Source organism: Gastrolobium bilobum, unplaced genomic scaffold, assembly GCF_033153095.1.
Source record: "Gastrolobium bilobum isolate Gb01-03AN ecotype WA unplaced genomic scaffold, APGP_CSIRO_Gbil_v1 utg24721, whole genome shotgun sequence".
In the NCBI taxonomy this organism is placed as follows: Eukaryota; Viridiplantae; Streptophyta; class Magnoliopsida; order Fabales; family Fabaceae; genus Gastrolobium; species Gastrolobium bilobum.
Window position 1 is genome coordinate 91,484 of NW_026899863.1, and position 19,851 is coordinate 111,334.

General features: G+C 31.8%; 1 protein-coding gene across 3 annotated transcripts; it reads right to left on the minus strand.

Annotated features, from left to right (window-relative positions):
* Positions 1-2,840: 2,840 nt before the first annotated feature.
* On the minus strand, positions 2,841-10,701 carry LOC133293982 (AT-hook motif nuclear-localized protein 7-like). 3 transcript variants are annotated; one of them, XM_061492619.1, is made up of 7 exons: positions 10,653-10,695; positions 10,441-10,510; positions 9,221-9,621; positions 8,563-8,618; positions 7,073-7,204; positions 4,285-4,446; positions 2,841-3,466 (listed from the first exon to the last, which is right to left on the minus strand). In XM_061492619.1, the coding sequence occupies exons 3-7, from the start codon at positions 9,570-9,572 to the stop codon at positions 3,167-3,169; spliced, it is 1,002 nt and encodes a 333-aa protein (XP_061348603.1). In that variant the 5' UTR covers positions 9,573-9,621; positions 10,441-10,510; positions 10,653-10,695; the 3' UTR covers positions 2,841-3,166. The 3 variants fall into 3 exon arrangements, with proteins under 3 accessions (XP_061348603.1, XP_061348604.1, XP_061348602.1); XM_061492620.1 differs by lacking the exon at positions 10,441-10,510 and having other exon boundaries at positions 10,653-10,701; XM_061492618.1 differs by lacking the exon at positions 10,653-10,695 and having other exon boundaries at positions 10,441-10,642.
* Positions 10,702-19,851: the final 9,150 nt, after the last annotated feature.

A 19,851-nucleotide genomic window follows, 5' to 3' on the forward strand; every position in this document is an offset into this window, starting at 1 on the left:
AAAAGTATAAGTGGGACCCACATATAAGAGGAGAGAGAAAAAAAAATGGTGGGACCCAACTCCTTTTTGTGTGTGTAGGAGATATGTTTATCTCATGTAAAATGAGATAAACATAACCCATTATATAATCACATTATTAGTTAATAAATAATTACCACAGTTAATTGACAATGTGTCCTGTCAGGAACACATATACTCTCTCTCTCTTTCTTTTTTTTCTTAATTAAAGGCACCGAATATTTACATTTTTTTCTGTATTAATGATGCTGCTTTATGTGCACAACAAAATCAAATCATGACATATGAATTGAAACTTCTGAAACAATAGCTACTACAAAAAGAATGAGAAAAAATATCAGTGCACAGGATTTTTAATTACAGAATCGTCACAATAAAAAGTTCAGTGGTCCAAAATTGTGTTGGCTTCTCCTTAAATGATGAACCAAAGATTTTAATATATTTATTTAAATTTTTGTTAAGTTTCTGTATAATTTTAATATTTTTTACAACTTACTAAAAGTTTTGAAAGGATAATGTATTTTTGCACATTATCAAGGCCCAACAAATCTATTCATTAGGTGGCAGAATCAAAGTATTGGTCAGATGATATGTGTATAACAAACCCTGTATCAAGCAATTTTTTGAAAAATCTTTGGGGGTAGAGGATAAGTTAAAAAATCTTCGGTTGGGGGATTAGTCTAGTCCTTTCTCTGGTTGTGAAGCTTAGTGCACCCATTGTTACAATGAGGGGCTAGCCCAAACGGGCCGTACCCCGAGGGCATGGTGCCCGGAAAAGGTTGAATGAGGATACCTCCTGGCAATGTACCAAAAAAAAAAAAAAAAAAAAAAGTAAACCTTACGTTTTCTTCTTGAAGATTAATCCTAAGTTAATGTTGATAAACCAAGGTACCTTCGGGGACACAAAAGCAACCTCTGCCCCATAATACACTTGGGTGGCTAACACGATTCTTTCATGCCTTACAAGCTTTATAGCACAAATCATTTTTTATTTAATGCTATTAAGGCAGGATACACTATTTTTATTCGTCTTCAGGATATGTATCAGAATATGTATTGAAAGATGGATATTCCTTTTGTACCATTTGTTTATTTAATTAAAATATAAATACAAAATATATGTATTGTGTTTATATTTCAAGTAATTGAAACACCTAACAACTAATTGTTGAAAGATGTCGAATCTCTCACAAGAAAGAAGGATATCTAGATAAACTCTTCCATTTAAACACTCTTATTTTAGAAAGCCGTTCTAGCATGGACGATTTTGGTTTAGGTTTACTTAATATCTCTTAGTAAGATTTTAATTATAAGTTATTTTAACTACAAAATAAGTTAATCTAAACAAATACGTAATTTGTTTTTTTTTTTTTACATTGACCCTAATTACTTCTTTGAGACGAGTCGGCTCAGATATTCCTACAAACTTCAACTCTTTGAATCGACTATGTAATTAATCCTAAATCAGGGTTTAATCACAGATAAAGCTCATTGCCCCTCTCCTGTATTTGATGGGAATCAAACTTAGATTTTTTTCCACTCTATTCAGCATATATTGCCAATTAAATTATATCCATTAGGTTATAATTTGTTTTTATTTTCTAAAGATAATAAGGTTAAGAAGTCCCTCTGTATAAAGGCGTCTTCCAACCTACTTATAAAATCAGGTTAAAACAAAGTACTGTTTTTAGAGGAATAGATCATCTTATGTTAAAAATTCACCTGACCTCATCACACAAAATTTTTATATCTATTTATTTTCTTTCTATTTTTTCATTATACGAACTAAAATCTAAATGAGTAAAAAAAAAAAATATGAGAATGATATTTTAATAAGAGACAAAAACTCAAATGAGGGGAAATATAATAATCAAATGTTAAAAAAAATTATAAGAACCAAAACCAAAATGGGAGATAAACTATATAGACTAAAATCTTATTTGAAAAATATATAGACCAAGACCTATACTAATAACTCATTTTTCAGACCAATCCTGTTCTGATTTTCCAAAAAAAAAAAAAAAATTCTCTTACTAAGTTTAATCTCCTTTTTCCAACGTGGTTCTAGTAGGAAGTGATAAACGATGTCATCTTTTTTATTAAAAAAATAAATAAGCAATCCTTATACGCAGTCTTATTCTTATAAAATTGTAAAGAAATGGTTTCTCAAATTCAAACCCGTAATATTTTAATTACAAAGAAACAATTTTACCGTTATTCACCCTCTTATGTAAAATGCTGAATAAAAATTACAAAAATCAACAGAATAATTGAACTGAAAAATAAACATATAGTTGGCAAGCACTAAAAAATATTAAAAGTTAAAATACCAACCTTTTTATTGCCTACATTTTTGCATCTTATATGCCAAATCTAGAATTTTCAAATAAACATTAAACTCATTAAAGCCAGTGAAGATTTAAGTGAATATTTGTTGTCTATGACTTAGGCCGTTTGTATTCACTTTTTAAAAAGTCTTTTTTATCACTTTCTTATTTTAAAAGTACTTTTTATAAAAACTACGGCTATTTAGATTTTTAGAAAAATATTTGATTTTTGAAAAAACTATTTGGCTTTTGACTTCTACTTTTTTTAGAAGCTAAAATTTTTAGCTTTCAAAAAAATTAAGTTTTTGACTTTTTTTATGACTTCTGTTTTTTTTTTAAAAGCAGGCATACAAACAGACTTTTTTTTAGAAGTATTTTTTTTTTCTTAAAAAAAGGAACTTTTGAAGAAAAAAAAGTTTATCCAAAGAGGCTCTTAATACCAAATGAGTGTTTCCAAAAATTAACACCACCAAAAGCAAATGGTTAGTTTGGGACATGAAAGCTTCAACAAATTCAGTCATAAATGGTCAAACAAATTTTCATTACATCCGAATTAGCCTACTCATAATGCTTCAGATTGCAGCATCTACCCAATCAGCCGAGAAATCAGATACTCTACTAGACAGAGAAAAATGTAGAAACCTAGCTGCAACTTACAACACATGTCAACTACTTCATCCTATGGTCATAGACAATAGACAATAGGTTTGAAACAATCTCCACGATAGAGAACAACAGTGGAAACATTAAAAAAAAGTAGCTCAGTCATGAATGTTGTCAGCAAGACTAGAAGAATACTTGATTGCATGTTGATTATCAACTTAACTATCAGGCAAAGATATGTTAATATCAGTAGCAGACTTCATGGGGTCAGGCATAGAGTGCATGTTAACCCAGTTTTCTCTTCTAAAGGTGGATGGAGGAGTAAGGTTTGAGTTAAGAGTTCCAGCATTTTGCATTAGATGTCCACCCATGACATCCTCTTTTTCACCATTAGTTGGGGTTGGTGCAGAAGATACTGCAATGGCTGGGGTAACAGTTGTTGTTGTTGCATAATCAGACTTGGGCTTCTTTGGTTTTTGATCTTGTTGGTTGCTTGGCAAAAAACTTCCCACCACCACCTGATATAACACAGGACATAAGGCATTCTAAGTGATGCTTCATTTGAGGAAGAAATGTTATGTCTAACCATAGTTATCAAATGCGGATTGTGGCATGTTGCGGTCAACCCCGAAAAATGCTATAGCGCTATAGCGGGTTGCGGTTGCAGAAATAGCAGAATAGATATATGACAGAAATAATGACAAAAAAAAATATTTTTTAAAGGTAGAGATAGCAGAAGTGACAGAAAGAGACACAAATAGACTAAAAAACCCTTAAATATTTTCTGTTGCACATTTAAATTTAGGAAAAATTGACATTTTGCCTTATGACAGCAATATGGTTGCGATTTGCGATCGCAATGGCCGTTGTTGCGTTCCGATTCGACGCGGAGCGATTTTTTGCGTTGAGGCACCGCAATGCCCATACGGCGTGGTTCGCAGCGCTATTGCGACGCAATTAACTACTATGTGTCTAACTTGTTCAAAGCAAATAGTACCAGAAGCCACACTACAGAAATTCCCTAGTGCCCTTTATTTGTTAAGGCATTCAAGTTAGCCTCTTTCATTTCTCAACCCTCTATTGTTTGGGGGATATACTCGAGGTAAATTATTTGGCTAAGTTCTCAACATCACAGAAAATATGGGATATTGAAAGACTTTTATGAATCCAACTTTATCACCGAAATCATCCCCCACTGATGTCATGGGTGAAAGCACATGAATGATTTTTATATTTATATTCCTGACAAATGAAATTCCCAAGAAACAAACAGGTGCACATCACATTCAACATTGAGAATACTGCAAGGATAGGGGAGGGAATGTTCAATCTTTACCTGGACAGGACTGGCAGCAACAAGAAGACCAGCAACTCCACCACCGACAACACGACCATCTGGGCTTGACAAAGTAACACTCATACCACCAGACCTGCTCCTTGTTCCTTGTCTGTCAGTAGGCATGAATGATCCAGACAATGAAAGTATCTCAAAACGGCCCTAGAAAACAAAAATTCCAAAATATGAAACATAAGATTTTATAGCATTCATCATGAACCCAGTATCAATAATCAATCAAAAAACTACAATTTCCAAGTGAATATGAACTACTACAAAATTACAAATTACCATCAAGGACACAAATGCACAGCCAAGTTTTTGTTCAGAGTCATTTCCAGCCAAACCAAACTCTTTTTAACCATTAGTGGGCTCTACACATCAAAACCTAAATCCTGGAATCTTCTCAAACTAAGCAATGCTCCCATCCTATTCATTTTAGGACCATAAAGGGAAACTTTAATTTCTTAAACTTAAGTAACATGCATATCATTGCATATCAAGAATAGTTTGAACACTCCAATTCTGTACTCATTCTGAAATCTTGGGCCTTCTATCTGATTATTTTCACAACAATCAAAGTTTCACCAAAAGCCTCCTATTTATCATGTTTTATGCCAAATTCAATGAACTTTCTGGTAGGCTAAAAATCAAGTTTCCCTCATCTCTGGTCAAGCTTTCAAAAGTCCTGGGTGCGGCAGCTTTTTTTATATTATATGAGGACGGTAACTAAGAGTGCATCTAATGGCTACTTAAATCCTGTTAAAAACCAAAAACATGACAACAGGTTTAAGCCTTTACCCAAGTTTCATGAAATATCTAACTTCATGCTTAGGGTTCAGGTCAAACTGTGACTGAGTTCCTATTGAGGGAATTCTGTATAGAATATTGACAAATGATTTATTCTCAACATTATTTCTTTAAATTGTAATAACAAATCATATAAAAGAAATATAATGATGTCCTGGATCAATAAGTTGGGCTCCCTAACAAGCCCAAACAAAACGACCACCTTAACACGGCCCAAACAATGCAGCTCAATTAATAGACCGCTGTAGACACTCTAGTGGCAACTATCCAAGTGACTCCGACCGGTTGGCCTGCAAAATGTAACGCTGCACTTTTCTTACACCTCAGCTAGAGGAATGCTTGCGTGCACGGCACTCCACCACACAAAAACATTTGGCACCTCAGTGCCACAATATAACCTAAAACAGTTGTTCCAGCTATGCAAGGATGTGTCCTCTATCAGCCCACTAGCAGGGTCATATCACACGAGCACCATAGCAGCTTACCTCCACACTATAAATACAGAGACTCAAGGCCATCAGGTACATATTCTCCTTCTATTCTATATATTTCACCTTATTCACATACTGACTTGAGCGTCGGAATCCTCACAGGTGCACCACCAACTTTAGTCCTCAAGTGCACACTGTTGGACCACCATCAACAACCATCATCCACCCTCAAAGGAGACTCTCCAACTGCATCCAAACAAGTACAGGTAACTTGGACTAATCGCCTGACAACCAATCTCCATTTATTTCACATGTATGAGTACAACTTTTCATCACGAGCAACTCATATAGTAATTGCACGGCAAAGTGTTTTCTTTGTTTTACTGTTACTCTAAATCTACCCTATGATCGTATCATCTTTCTTTCATGCAAATTGTCATTCTTAATAAAAGCTGATCTTGTCTGGAACTGCTATTGACAACATCATAACGGCTAGCAAAACACGTTATATATATTAGTAGAATTTTGCCATATTAAATTCAACATTCTCACCTTCATGCTTAATTCAATAAACATTTACAAAACCTCGTTTGAATAAATTTAGGATGTCATTACTAATTTCTAAAATTTTATGTGCTGATTATAAATATTGGTATAATCCTATAATTATTAACATCACCAAAAATTATATTTCTACTTCTAGTTCAAGGAAGTAATTAATTTATAATAAACATCATTGACATTAATATTGCATACAAAAGCAAACAACAGAAGCGAGATATACTTGTCTATCAAGGTCAAGGAAACCCACATTCAATCTTAAACTACAATTTCTGGCCCAAAAGAATATAAAACTACAATGAAATCAACAATAATGCATTCATCTTGAAAATGATATAAAGTTTAAACATGAAACCAATTAAGGAATAGGGACAAGGAAGGGTGAAACTGTGAACGTTCATTAATATATGCTTGTTTAACAAAGTAACTTAGTAGGTGGTGTTTGGTTGGGAGCTTTTTAGGGGATATCTATCTTTCTCAAGTATGGCTTTTAGAAACACCATGTTTGTTTCAACGTATTTCACCAAAAACCCATCTATCCAATTTGTCTGGATTTATGAGAAACATAGATATCCGCACTGTTTAGAAACCCAATTTGAAGGTGGGATTTTTCGGAAAACCGGTTATCTGGCTTTTAATGCACTGTTGATTTCATAAAGTTACCTAATTTTCCCAGTAAAGTTTTTCCCCACCAAACAACTTTTTTTTACATTTTTCTACCTATCTCACTTTATCTATCTTTCCAATCATTTCTCTATCTATCTCATTTCTCTACTATTCCAAAAAAATTTACTCAACCAAACGCCCCCTTAGTTTGTGACTAGAGCAAAATAAATCTGAACAAAGTCCTGTTAGTGAGACAGATGTTTCAAATTAATTTAGCTAAGTCAGAAAATTCAAACAAATTGAAGATGTAATTATAAAAAAAGGCAAGTTTGAAAATTATAAAATAAAGCATGCAATAATTAGAAGATTTACTGCAGCACCTCATAGGTCAAAGTCCCCCCTAAAGAATCAGGCTGACGAAGTGTAACATTTGAAATTACACCATTAGCAGATAGGATACATATAGCCCGGGGTCCTTGCTGGGAAAAAGATATAACCTTCATTGTAATGTCCTGAAACAGCAAAAAAGAGGAATAGTGTTACAAGATACAAACCATGGTTACGAAATGACTGAATAAAGGCTTTTTGTTTTTGTCAAACGGAGAATTGATTACAAACGGTTGAGCTTTTTCTCTTTTATTCCACTTAGCATTACAAGATATATAGCCCGAGGTAAGGGAATGACTACAGCTAAATTTGTAGTGACTTCATGGGTGTAACTCAGATATAAGCAGAAATGCATAAAACCATCATTTGTTCATCAATTTATACTGCAGATCTAAGTCAGATATAAGCAGAAATGCATAAAACCATCATTTGTTCATCAATTTATACTGCAGATCTAGAACCAAGTGTCAGAACAAATGCATGAAACATGTAAAGAACCAATTCAACCCAAAAGCTTAAGCTGTTAGGTGAGGGTCTCTTTAATGGTTTATATTATACTCTAACACGCCCCCTTCACACGAGAGCCCACTGGGCTTGAAAGGTGGATAATGCACAGGCTCACCTACCTGTGCTAAGAAAATTCCACAAGAGAAAGTGGGAGGGGGTGAGGATCGAACCCGAGACACAAGGCTCTGATACCATGTAAAGAACTAATTCAACCCAAAAGCTTAAGCTGTTAGGTGAGGGTCTCTTTAATGGTTTATATTATACTCTAACAAAACAAAAGTTAATACTCATGAAAAGAAAAAAGGGGTAAATCCATACATGGAGGAAACTAGAACAGCATGCTTGACCCTTTAAAAACAAAATGTCTTGAGACCACAATACACCAGAAAAAGAAAACAGAAAAGCAGATCCGCAAAGTCCAGTTAATAGTAGTCAGTTTACATATATAAAGGTTATTTACATACATCCTTCATCCTTGTTATATATTGTATACCCATTTTAATAAACAAGTTTAATAGCATTAATATTACATCCTTCATTATAGTGAAGAAAACATGTTTCATGCCAAACACAATAACCCAGCTATGTTCTTTAATTTTCAACTTGGATAGCATGTTCTTTCAATTTGCAAATGCCATCAACACAAGTTGTATATATTGTCTCTGTATTAGATAAATAAACAAAGAAGTTATAAGAAACCACAAATTGAACCATACTTTCATGACATTCCATATAAACAAATAGATAAAGGTAACAAAACATATTTCCTTAAAATGATAGATAGCCCAAGCAATTATTAGTCTACTTGCAAGGTTTACCCTCCAACAGGCAACTGAGCAACCCCTCCACACAACGGATATATTTTTTATTTAACCAGTTCCACAACGTGGCAGATTTGAGAGATAAATTTAAAGCAAACTCGTATGCACCAAATAAAGCTAACAGAAATGTTTCTCCCTCTCCCGGTTGAGCATACCTCGCCAGCATTGACATTAATGATATGGGGCATAAAGTTTGTACCAACAGAGTCACCTACAGAAGTAACAACAATAGATATTAAAAGAACTTAGTTGAATCTTATAAGCAATAATGTCTATAAAAGTAGTCATATCTTTATCCCAGGATACATATATTATGAATTATCTTAGCAGTGTGAGCAATTTTAACCAAAAACCAACTAGCTTGTTGATATTGCCCGATGTTGAGCATAGTAGACAAGTTAAACACACTAAATGAAATAATATATTTACAGAACAAACATAAAATGGTTATTCAACACTCCCTGGCTAACATAGAAATTAGAAATCACCTTTTTATACATGGAAATATCATAAAAGTTGAAAAATTAATTCATTTCACCTCACTTAAAAAAAAAAACTACAATACAAAAGGATGACTTCTTTTAGGCTTTACAAATAAAAAAGGAGAGCTTTTTAATGTATTCAAGGAAAGTGGTTTAGAACTTTGACAGGAAGCAAACCTTAAGAAGCAAGTAATTTGACTATCTGAAACAGAAAGATACTACGAAATTCACCAAAATGTAATGTTTAACAACAAAAATGAATAGTAACATGTAATTTTGCTGTGTACTACTAGCAATGCATATTAGCATTAAAAGCATCAAACCCCATTACCTAGATCATCCACTCCAACTTTTTTTGGCTGCTTGTACTCCATCCCCTGTGGTCTACCCCGCTTTCCGCTTGAAAATTCATTAGAAAGTGGAGCTGAAGATGAGACTGGCAATGGTGACAATGCCATAGAGACTGACCCATCTTGCCCATATTTCCTTGGTCTACCTCGTTTCTTCTTAACTGCTGTTCCATCCAATCCTGCACTCACTGGTGAGACACCAATCGCCGCAGCTGCTGCTTCAGGAACAGCACCCTGGCTTGGAGCTTCACTTCTTGGTGCAACATGATAGGTTGATGGAGCTTCTGCCCCTATCACTGTAACCCCAGAACTAATACCTTCTCTTGCTTCCATGCATATATCAAACTATCCCCTCCAAAGGTCTATTCAATCAAACCAACATCTGCTAGCCAGAAATCAATAAAGAATGTACTTAGAAAGTAATTGGGTCATTACAGCACATTTCTTCACAAAAATTTGAGTATATTAGCCAACCCATAAATGTATTGAACTTTCTTGAGCATACTAGGAAGCCAAAGTGAAAACCCATCAAAGAATTCTCACAGATGAGGAAGAAAGAAAACAAAAGACACAAACTTTGGGTTCACAAGGAGGTGTTTAGTTGAATTAGCAGAGATCCATTTCGAACTTTAACTATGCATTAAATTTGTAAAAATCACAGCAATCCACAGAATCACAAGAAAGAAATGCAGTTATTTTCTAAGTATTTTTTCCCCTCCTCTGTTTCCATCTCCGAAAAACGAGTAATTCCTCAGTTTTCAACTTTCAAGCACTGAAACCAGAAATTCACCTTCTAACAAAGGACGGAAAAAACATATATTAGCCATTAAAAGGAAAATAATAAAAATTCGTAAAATATTTTACAATTTTAGAATTTAAAAACCCACTTGGCTAAATTTTTTTTGAAAACATGATTAAAAATAACAAATTTCAACAAATCATTCACACAAATTTTGGCTAAAAAACCATTTATTCATTCCAAATATTTCTAGCCCTCACATCAAAACAAAGCAAAAACCATCCAAAAATACCAAAGACTTTTCCAAAACAGTAAAAAATAAACTACACCCTTTCGCATAAATCTGCTTCATACCCAACATTTGCCCAAACATTTAAAAGACAGAAAGCTAAAACTGAAGAAAAATTTAGTACATAAAAGGAAAAAAAAAAAAAAAAAAAACTCCTTATTTTTTTTACATACCAACATCAAACTCTGAATACTCTTCTGTCACCGTGATTCCACACACTTCAGCAATATTCTTTTCAGTTCCCTACAGAACTTAACTAGCTCACTCAACCCAGAAAGTGAAAATTAAAAAAAAAAATACAAAAAAAGAAAAGCGGAAATAGTGAAAAACTTGTTTGCTCCTGAATTTCAAAAACAACTAACAAACTTCGGAAGTTGAAAAAAACCTGTTGGCTGGTTGATTTTTCCAAAGCTACTTGAATTGAAAGTTGTAATTTTTTAAATGAGAAAAATGTCAAAGCTCAAAATAAATACTACAACAACAACATTATTATTATTATTAATCACGGAGAAAAAAAAAGGCAAAACAAAATATGATAAAGTAGATTTTATTTTGAGTAAATTGCTAAACCCCATAAATACAATTTAGTTAAGAACAATTTCAGGTCCGTGAGGGGCAAGTAATTTGTATTTTTCTTTTTTGGGAACAATATTTGTATTTTAAAGGAAAAGTTATTTTAATTAAATTAATTTTTTATTTTTTATTTAAATTAAAAAAAGTCTTACCTTTTTTCACCATGATTTTTATTTTTCTCTTTATAAAATATAATAATTTTAATTAAAATAATATAATTTTATGTCCTTAAATATTAATTCCTTCTTTTTATAATAAATGGCTAATATGGTAAAGTTTTTTTATTATAGGGAAAATAAAAGTGCTGTCTTTTTTCTTTTTTACTAACTAATTTGATTTTATATAGAAAAATGTTATACTTATAAATTATTTTCGTTTACAATCTCTTATAACTATTTTTTAACCATTGATTTTTGTCAATCAACGATTATATTTTTATAAATTAAATTTATTAGATAATTATTAATTTATAATAAATGATAATTATTGACTGAAAATTAACAGTTAAAATATAATTATAAGATATTATAAATAAAATAGGTTCTAAATATGTTGCAAGACCAGTGTTGGATGGCCAAACTTTCTGTAGCTGGTGACCTGCTTTATGTTTTATAGGTGAATTTATGGCACCCTTAATTATTTGTGTAATACAGATAATTATAATTAATTATATTTATATTTTCATTTAAGTCAATTTTAAATGAATTTATTTCCTCACCCAAAATAAAATGAATTTATTTCTAATTATTTATCATTAATATATTTAACTCAGAATAATTTAAAATTTAAATTAAAACTAATTATGGGATAATATGGATGGACAATCAATGATGTCAGCAATATTATCCCAAATGAAAGATTATAAAATGAAGGAATATAAGGCCTCTTAATATATCCAACTTTGTTGATTTATTTTATTTTTCCATTTTATTAAACCAGAGTTGATAACATCGTCATCCGCTACAGGGGAGGTTAGGTGGTAGTGGTTATTTATGACATAAACAAAAGCTGCATGATCTAATAAAGAAAAGGAAACAGAAAAAGATGAAATATTTATTACTTAATACTTGAAAACTGAATGGATACAGTGCCACGTGACAGACAAGTCATTGTAGCAGGTTGGGAAAGACTTGCCTTACCCGTGAAAGAAAGATAAAAATATTATTATATTTAGAAAATAGCAGCAATGAAAAAGCTTCCCTTGCCCTCAAAGTTATGCCATTACATCAACAAATTTAATGATATGTTTCAATATTATTGAGATTAGTATTTTTTTTTCTGTTGTACAAAATAATTTTTTTTAATATATATAAAAATATGAAGGGTTTATGTGGGTTTATATAAAAAGAAAAGAAGAAAAATAAAATATAAATCTCACATACTTTTATGTGTATATAGAAAATAAAATTATCTCATATAATATGAAAAATATTAATCCTATTATTATTAGAGATTAATATTTATCACCTCATATGAGATAATTTATCACTAATAAGGCTTGATTGTATAAGACCTGATTAAATTTTAATACTATTCAGCATTTGGTATGATATTGTATAAGATAATATCTATAATATTTTTAAAATCAATATATTAAAAAATTATTTTAATATATTAATATTGAAATGATATATTAGTTCTTGAGAATTGTACTTGTAAGCAATATTAATACATTAACCCCTTATCAGACTTAATCTCATCTCTTAGACCTGATTAAGTTATACATCATTTTGATGTATTAAGGGATTCTACTGTATAAGCTTATACTATACGATGGTCACATCAAATAACTGAAAATGTCATAATGTATAGTATAAACTTATACTATCAAGCCTTATACATCAAACCAAACAGACCCTTAGACACATATATAAATATATGGGATTATATGACGTCATGTAAAAAGAAAAGAGAGAAAAAAAAATATAGACCTCGTATACTTTTATATGTATAAATGATAAAGTTATTTCTTGTAATATGATACATATTAATCCCTTATTATTATTATTAAAAACCTTATAATAAAATTCTCAGTTCAAAAGTTCATAAATTAATTCAATATAAAATATCATGAAAAAACATACTTAATCCCGGAGGCGAAACAAGGATGGTGAGGCATAACATAGAAGTGGTGTGACCAAACAAATGGCCTCACTTCTTCCATTTACATTTTGTACAAATTCCGTGTAGTAAAAGTTATATATTTTGTTTGTTTTTATTGGGGCAAAAATACCATTTTTTTCCAGAAAAATATATTTATTTTATATTTTGAAATTATCTTGCATATGTGCGTGACCATGGCATACCATTTCACGTGACATCTTGTAAAATGTAACATGGAATAACACCATCTATTGAAGAAAAAAAAATCATTGACCAAGCCACGGGAGTAGAATATGTGGGAGGTGCTAGTTAATTAAAATTTAAGAAATAAGACATTTTATTAGCAATGATCTTTGTCAATTGTCATTAATTATCACTCTTTATCATTTATTTTGTTTAGCTTTGTTGCCACTCCTACACCTATTTAACTTTTTTTTGGTAAGCACACATATTTTACTTTTTATTAACAATAATAATAGCAAATTTTAAATACAAAAAAAGTTAGTTTTTGATTTTTATGAGTATTGATCTAAGTTAAAGACCTTTTAATAGTCTTGAGTTCGATATTGTGTTAATGTGTATGGAAAAAATAGCGTATTTCGAAAAATTAGACAGTCCCCTACTTAAGAAATTAAAAACTGTTACGAGAAAAAAAAAAACGATATATAATGAGTGCTTATACACTTGAATACTACATCTTCAACCACTTTTGATTTTTCCAGGGGATTTAGATACTTAAATCTAAACCAAACGACAACACTTCTCAACTAACAAATTACTTAATTTTCTCAAACACCACAACAAAACATAGAATCAGCAGACGACAAACTTAAAAACCCACAGGTTCCCATAAACACTTTCGTGTGTTTCTTTATATATATATATATATATATATGGGGTAGGATCATTTGACATCTCATCTGCGAGCCATTAGATAAAAAAAAATCAAAGACTCTGATTTTAAGCATGCGAGACCATTGATCTTTTTTATCTAACGGCTTTCAGATGAGATGTCAAACTTTAAATTTGACACCGGTATCAAAGGATTCTACCCTTATATATATATATATATATATATATATATATATATGGGGCAGGATATTCTTACACCGGTGTAAGAATTAGAAGTCTTACACTCAATCTTGACCATTGATCCACTTGTATCTAATGGCTTACATCACTAAAAAATTTAAGTCATTAGATATAAAAGGAATCAACGGATAAGATTAAGAGTGTAACTTACACTGGTGTAAAATGATCCTGACCCTATATATATATATATATATATATATATATATATATATATATATATATATATATATATATAGGTTCACTTTTTATACATTATATATATATATAGATAAGTTATTTACAAATTAAAACGTATCGTTTTGAGACGAAAATTAAAGTATTTTTATAATTATAATTTATTTCAGGGTTATAATAGTCTTTTTATTATAATCTTTTAATTTTTCAATCCAAAACGACGTCGTTTTGGTATTAAAGTCATATATAAAATTTCATATATATATATGGGTTCTTTTTATTATAATCTTTTAATTTTTCAATCCAAAACGACGTCGTTTTGGTATTAAAGTCATATATAAAAGTCATATATATATATGGGTTCACTTTTTCTACAGTTATTGTAGATAACTTATCTGCAGTAAGCCTAATACGACGTCGTTTTGGGATGGAAATCATGGTATTTTTGTAATTTTAATTTATTTTTGGGTTATAATAGTCTTTATAATTATAATTATTTAATTTTTTAATCTCAAAACGATATCGTTTTGGGAGTAAATACAGATAACTTATCTGTCGTAACTGCATAAATATTATTCTATGTATATATATGGGCTTATCATTTCTCAAGCTGCCGGAGATAACTTTATCTCCGGCTACTAAATCATAACCGTACAAAGGTGGATCAATGGTGATAAAAAAAGAGAGAAAAAAAGAGAATCATAACCATTCAAAGGTGAATCAATAAATATAAGGAAATAAATAATCAAAACGACGTAGTTTTGGGGTGGCCGGCGATAAATTTATCTCAAGCAGCTTGAAAAATGTTTTTTCCTATATATATATATATATATATATATGAGTTTTATAAGAGTTATGTTGTAAGAAAAATGATTGTGTAATGTTATAGAGATTCGTTTTTCGTGCCGTAATTTCTTTTTTCTTCAAAAAATGTGAGTCCCACAAAATGTTGTGTGTGTAGAAAAGTTTGTTGTGTCATGTTAAATGAAAAAAATAAATCCCTATATATATATATATATCATCACTTAACCAAGGCATGCAATGAAAGAGAACTGATCAGCTCAAATTCAAGAAAAATCCAATGGAATTCAGAGCAAACCAAGCATAATAAAAATCAAATTTTATGGGTTTTTTTTTACCACTGTAACTTCTCTTCCCCTTAAAAACTTAACAAAACATAATTTTATTAAAGCTTTTATTGTAAAAAGAGTTTTTTTTCTAATGAATAAAAAAATTAAACGATAAAAGCTACGAGGAAGAGCTTATTTTTAAGATGTATGCCAGTTTTTTGGAGTACTCATATTTATTTTACAGTTTTATATTTGTTCTAATCTTATATTTATAAATTTTATTTTTTATCGTATTAATCCATTCTAATAATAAATTATTTTATCTTTTCTCCTTCAAAATTATCATAACAACTTTATATAATTATCGATTAACTTTTAATTTTATTTTTAAATTTAACTTAAAAATAATATTTTTTTTTTTTTTTGATAACATAAAAAAGGATATGTCAAACAGACTTTTAGCTACAACAAGCTTAATTTTCAATATAACCGGCTCACACAATATCGACATGATAGGAGAAGTTTGTATTCGAGTCAATTTATTTATTTCTTTATTTCTTTATTTTGATGAGCTAAGTTAATTTAATTTTAAATTATTGTCATGTTCATATTAGTAAAAGTTAACATAAAAGTTTTTTATCATATTGTGTGTCAACCTACAAATACGAAATTGACTTATGTTAATCGTTTTGGGAAAAGCACCATTTTAAAAATTTTGGACAAAGAATTGATTAGTTAAAGTTGATTGAATAAGCTTAGGGGTGTAAATAGGCTAGGCTAGGCTAAGCTTTGGCTTAAATAGGCTACGCCAGTGTACAAAATATTGGTTATGGTTGGCCTATTAGCCTGTGTAGGCCCCAAATTACAAGTATGACCTGACCTATATTTAAAAAATAAAAGTCTTGTCCTAGCCCTGTTAGCCTATTTAAACCTATTAAACATTCAACAATTAAAAGAATAATTAAAATAATATTATTGTATTATTCAAAATTATTAAAATAATAATTTTATTTATTATATTTTAAATAAATAATATAATATAGGTCGACCTGTGGACTTATAGGCTCGATATGTACAAAAAAATTCTATGGCATATTTTCTAAATAGATTTTTTTAAAAGCCTAGTCCTATTCTATTTTACTATTTATAATAGGCCAAATCTGGCCTAATATAGGCTGATCGTAGGCCCCTGTAGGCCAGTCTAGCCCATTTACATCCCTAGATAAGTTTTTCCAAACTAATGCAATCAAACATGTCACTTATACTTACAGGACTAATCCCGTCAATGGTACTGACGGGACTCATGCCACGTGAGCGCCAAGTAGGCAGTTCCGTTACCGCAAAACTTCGGAAGGTCATAACTTTTGATTCGGCTATCTAGAGATGTGCAAAATAACCAAAAAATTGAACCGAACTAAACCGTCCCTCAAAATAACCGATTTTAAAAACCAATTCATGAACCGAACCGGTTTTTAAAGAACCAGTTCATGAACCGAACCAGTTTTTAGAACCAGTTTAGAAACCGAACCATTTTGAACCTGTAAGAACCTGCACCGTTAATTTAGAAATTTAATTAATTAATTAATTATGAGATTGATGAGATAATTCCATAATTGACCCTAATAATTAAGAGAAGGCTTAATTAATTATAGTAAGTGATTAATAATGTTGAAAGTCACTTTTCTGACGAAAAGTGCGGATACCGGTTCTGCCTCACGGTATAAATGCGTACCGATGAAGTATCCCGGAAAATTATAAAAAGTGTGTATATGTTACTAGAATAATATATGAGACTAGTATAACAAGTTTGTAGTCAAAATAATGAGAATCGGTATCAGAACTGATACCGACTACGTAAAAGGGCGTACCGGAAAAGTGCTGTGAAAAATAAAATAAAAATATGAAAATATTATAAAAATGACTAGGTTTAGAATCCAAAGTTTGGAATTAAAATGCTAAGCGTAGCTATTAGTGCTAATACAGTGCGATTAAACTTAAGTGGATTATTTAAGGACTTGGCACATGATCCTAGATCATTTTGGTGCCTCCTACGTGACTCATTTCTGAATAACCTTGCTCTCCATCAGTCACCACCTTCCTCCCTCGACCTTGTGAGCCAAGAGACCACATTTCCTCTTTGTTCCTTCACTAAACTTCCTTGTGTGTGTGAGATAAAGCATTTGGGGTGGGTAGGAGACCTTGTTTCTGATTTTGATCTCTGTTTTGAGGAGTCTAGGGGCTGAGTTCTTGAACATTGTTGAGGGAGCCCTTGTCATGGCATCTTGAGCTTCAAGAAGCAATTTTTGGTAAGAAAGGACCTTGCTTGATCATTATTTTTGTGGCCCTTTGAAGTCAGACTGTGGGAGCTGCATTGTGAGCTCCAACAGCATTTTGTTTCTGTTCCAAGCCTTTAGGTAAGCTTCACCACCTTTGATCATGAGTCTTGTTGGTTAAAAATGGAGTCTTGGAATGTTTAATGAGTTGTTCAAGTAGCTAACATGATCACTGGTCTAAAGTTGCTTAAATATGCATGCTTTAACGTATTTAAGTGTTAAAAATGAAACATTGGTTGGATATATTCGCGAAAATGCTTAACTGCGAAATATCCAGATATGGATATCCGGATATTCTGAGAATTTCGAGAGTGTCATTGTTCTGTTCGGACAGAATGGTAATTTTGGGTTTGTGGACCCATGATTGGTTAAGTTGAACCTCTGTAATAATTATCTAAGTCAGAATCAAAGTGATTAAGGGCTTATGGCTTTGTAAGAAACCTAAAGACATTAAACGAAGAAGAAAACGTTGTTGTTATGTCTTGAACTATTAGATGATGAATGATGATATGATTGTTGGTCTAAAACAGATTGTGATTTTGCTGTTTGTGGACTTTGAGCTAGTGTGAACTTTGGTTTGGATTGATTACTTAAGAGGTAAGCTTTCGTGTCCTCGGTTTAGCCATTGTTGGTTCCACCATATCCCATGGGGAATGGTTTATATGCATGATGGGTTTTCATGTTTGAATATTTGAAATGTTGTTGAGCTGTTATGTGCAAGTGCCTTATGATATGCATGTGTTGTTCCACCTAGATGGTAAGCCTGAGTATGTGACGTCATACGATATGGTGATTCTGTAGGTGGGTGCAAGTGGTGTCTTGCATTGATTGTAGGTTATAGACGTATGTAATTCATGCATTTCTCTGGCCAGTAGGATATTTTGACACACATGACATGATTATCTGCTGCATTGCACTGATTTTGGAACTTATACTGTTTTACTGCTTTTAGAACTTATATTGCACATGTAAGTGAGCTTGGAGTGAAGAGATCTTTGAGGACCCCTTGCCTTACTGAGATTTCTGTTTAGAGATCTCACCCCACGTTTGGGGCATATTTTCAGGTTCAGGTAACTGGGGGTTAATACCTCGGGCGGCAGGAGGCCGGAGCTGAGTTGAGATTTACGCTTTTATGATGATATGCTTGGATGCTGACATGTTCTATATTTATTATCGTGTTATTTGATTTGAGACTTTGTTGGGCTTTGTTGCCTTATTTGGTGAGCATGAGGGTTGTCCATGCCACATTGATTTGACTATGCTAAATTAGATTTGAGTAGTATAATTGTATCAGGACACGGTCCAGACTACATGTTGTAGTTCCGTGATTTAGATACACACTTATTTATATTACGAGGTTATTCAGTGTAGATAGCTGTCTATTTGCAATTTACACACAGGAAATGTTTTGAAAATGATTTAAGTATTCAACTTGGCTAATAATAATGACGTCATAATTGAAAGTAAAAAGTTAGTTCTGCATTTTAATTAAGCGCTGCTTAATACGATGATATGATAACAAACCGGGTATACACGGGGTGTTACAGAACCGAACCGAACCGTTTCCGAACAGAACTGAACCGTTTTCAAACCGAACCAAATTGATTTTTATAACTTTATTTTCCAAATTTTAATTTTTTTTCTTTTCAAGAGAAGGTCGACCCGAACTGAACCACTTCCGAACCGAACCAGTTTTGAACCGAACCGAACCACTTCCGAACCGAACCAGTTTTGAACCAATTCGGTTCGGTTTTTCAAAAAATCCGATTTGGTTAGACCCATGCACATCCCTACGGTTATCCAAATCAGATGATGTTTTTTAATTTCACATAACTTTTCGAGATCTACGCAATGACATCTCATTTGACATATTTTATCTCCCACAAACATAGTTTGAGTTTGCAACAATAATTCCACAATTACAAGATCATTTAAATCCAGAAGATCTTGATTTCTTTCTGAACCAACACTACGAGCCGCCGCATGTGCCATCTTCTGGATTTAAACGCTCTTATGATTGTGGTACAATTGTTACAAATTTAAACTATGTTTGTGGGAGATAAAATATGTCAAATGAGGTGTCATTGTGTAGATCTCGAAAAGTTATGTGAAATTAAAAAAAAATGATCTGATTTAGATATCCGAGTCAAAAATTACAGTCTTCCAAAATTTTGTGATAACGGGACTGCCTTCATGGTGCTGATGTGACACGAGTCCCATCAGTATCATGGACGAGACA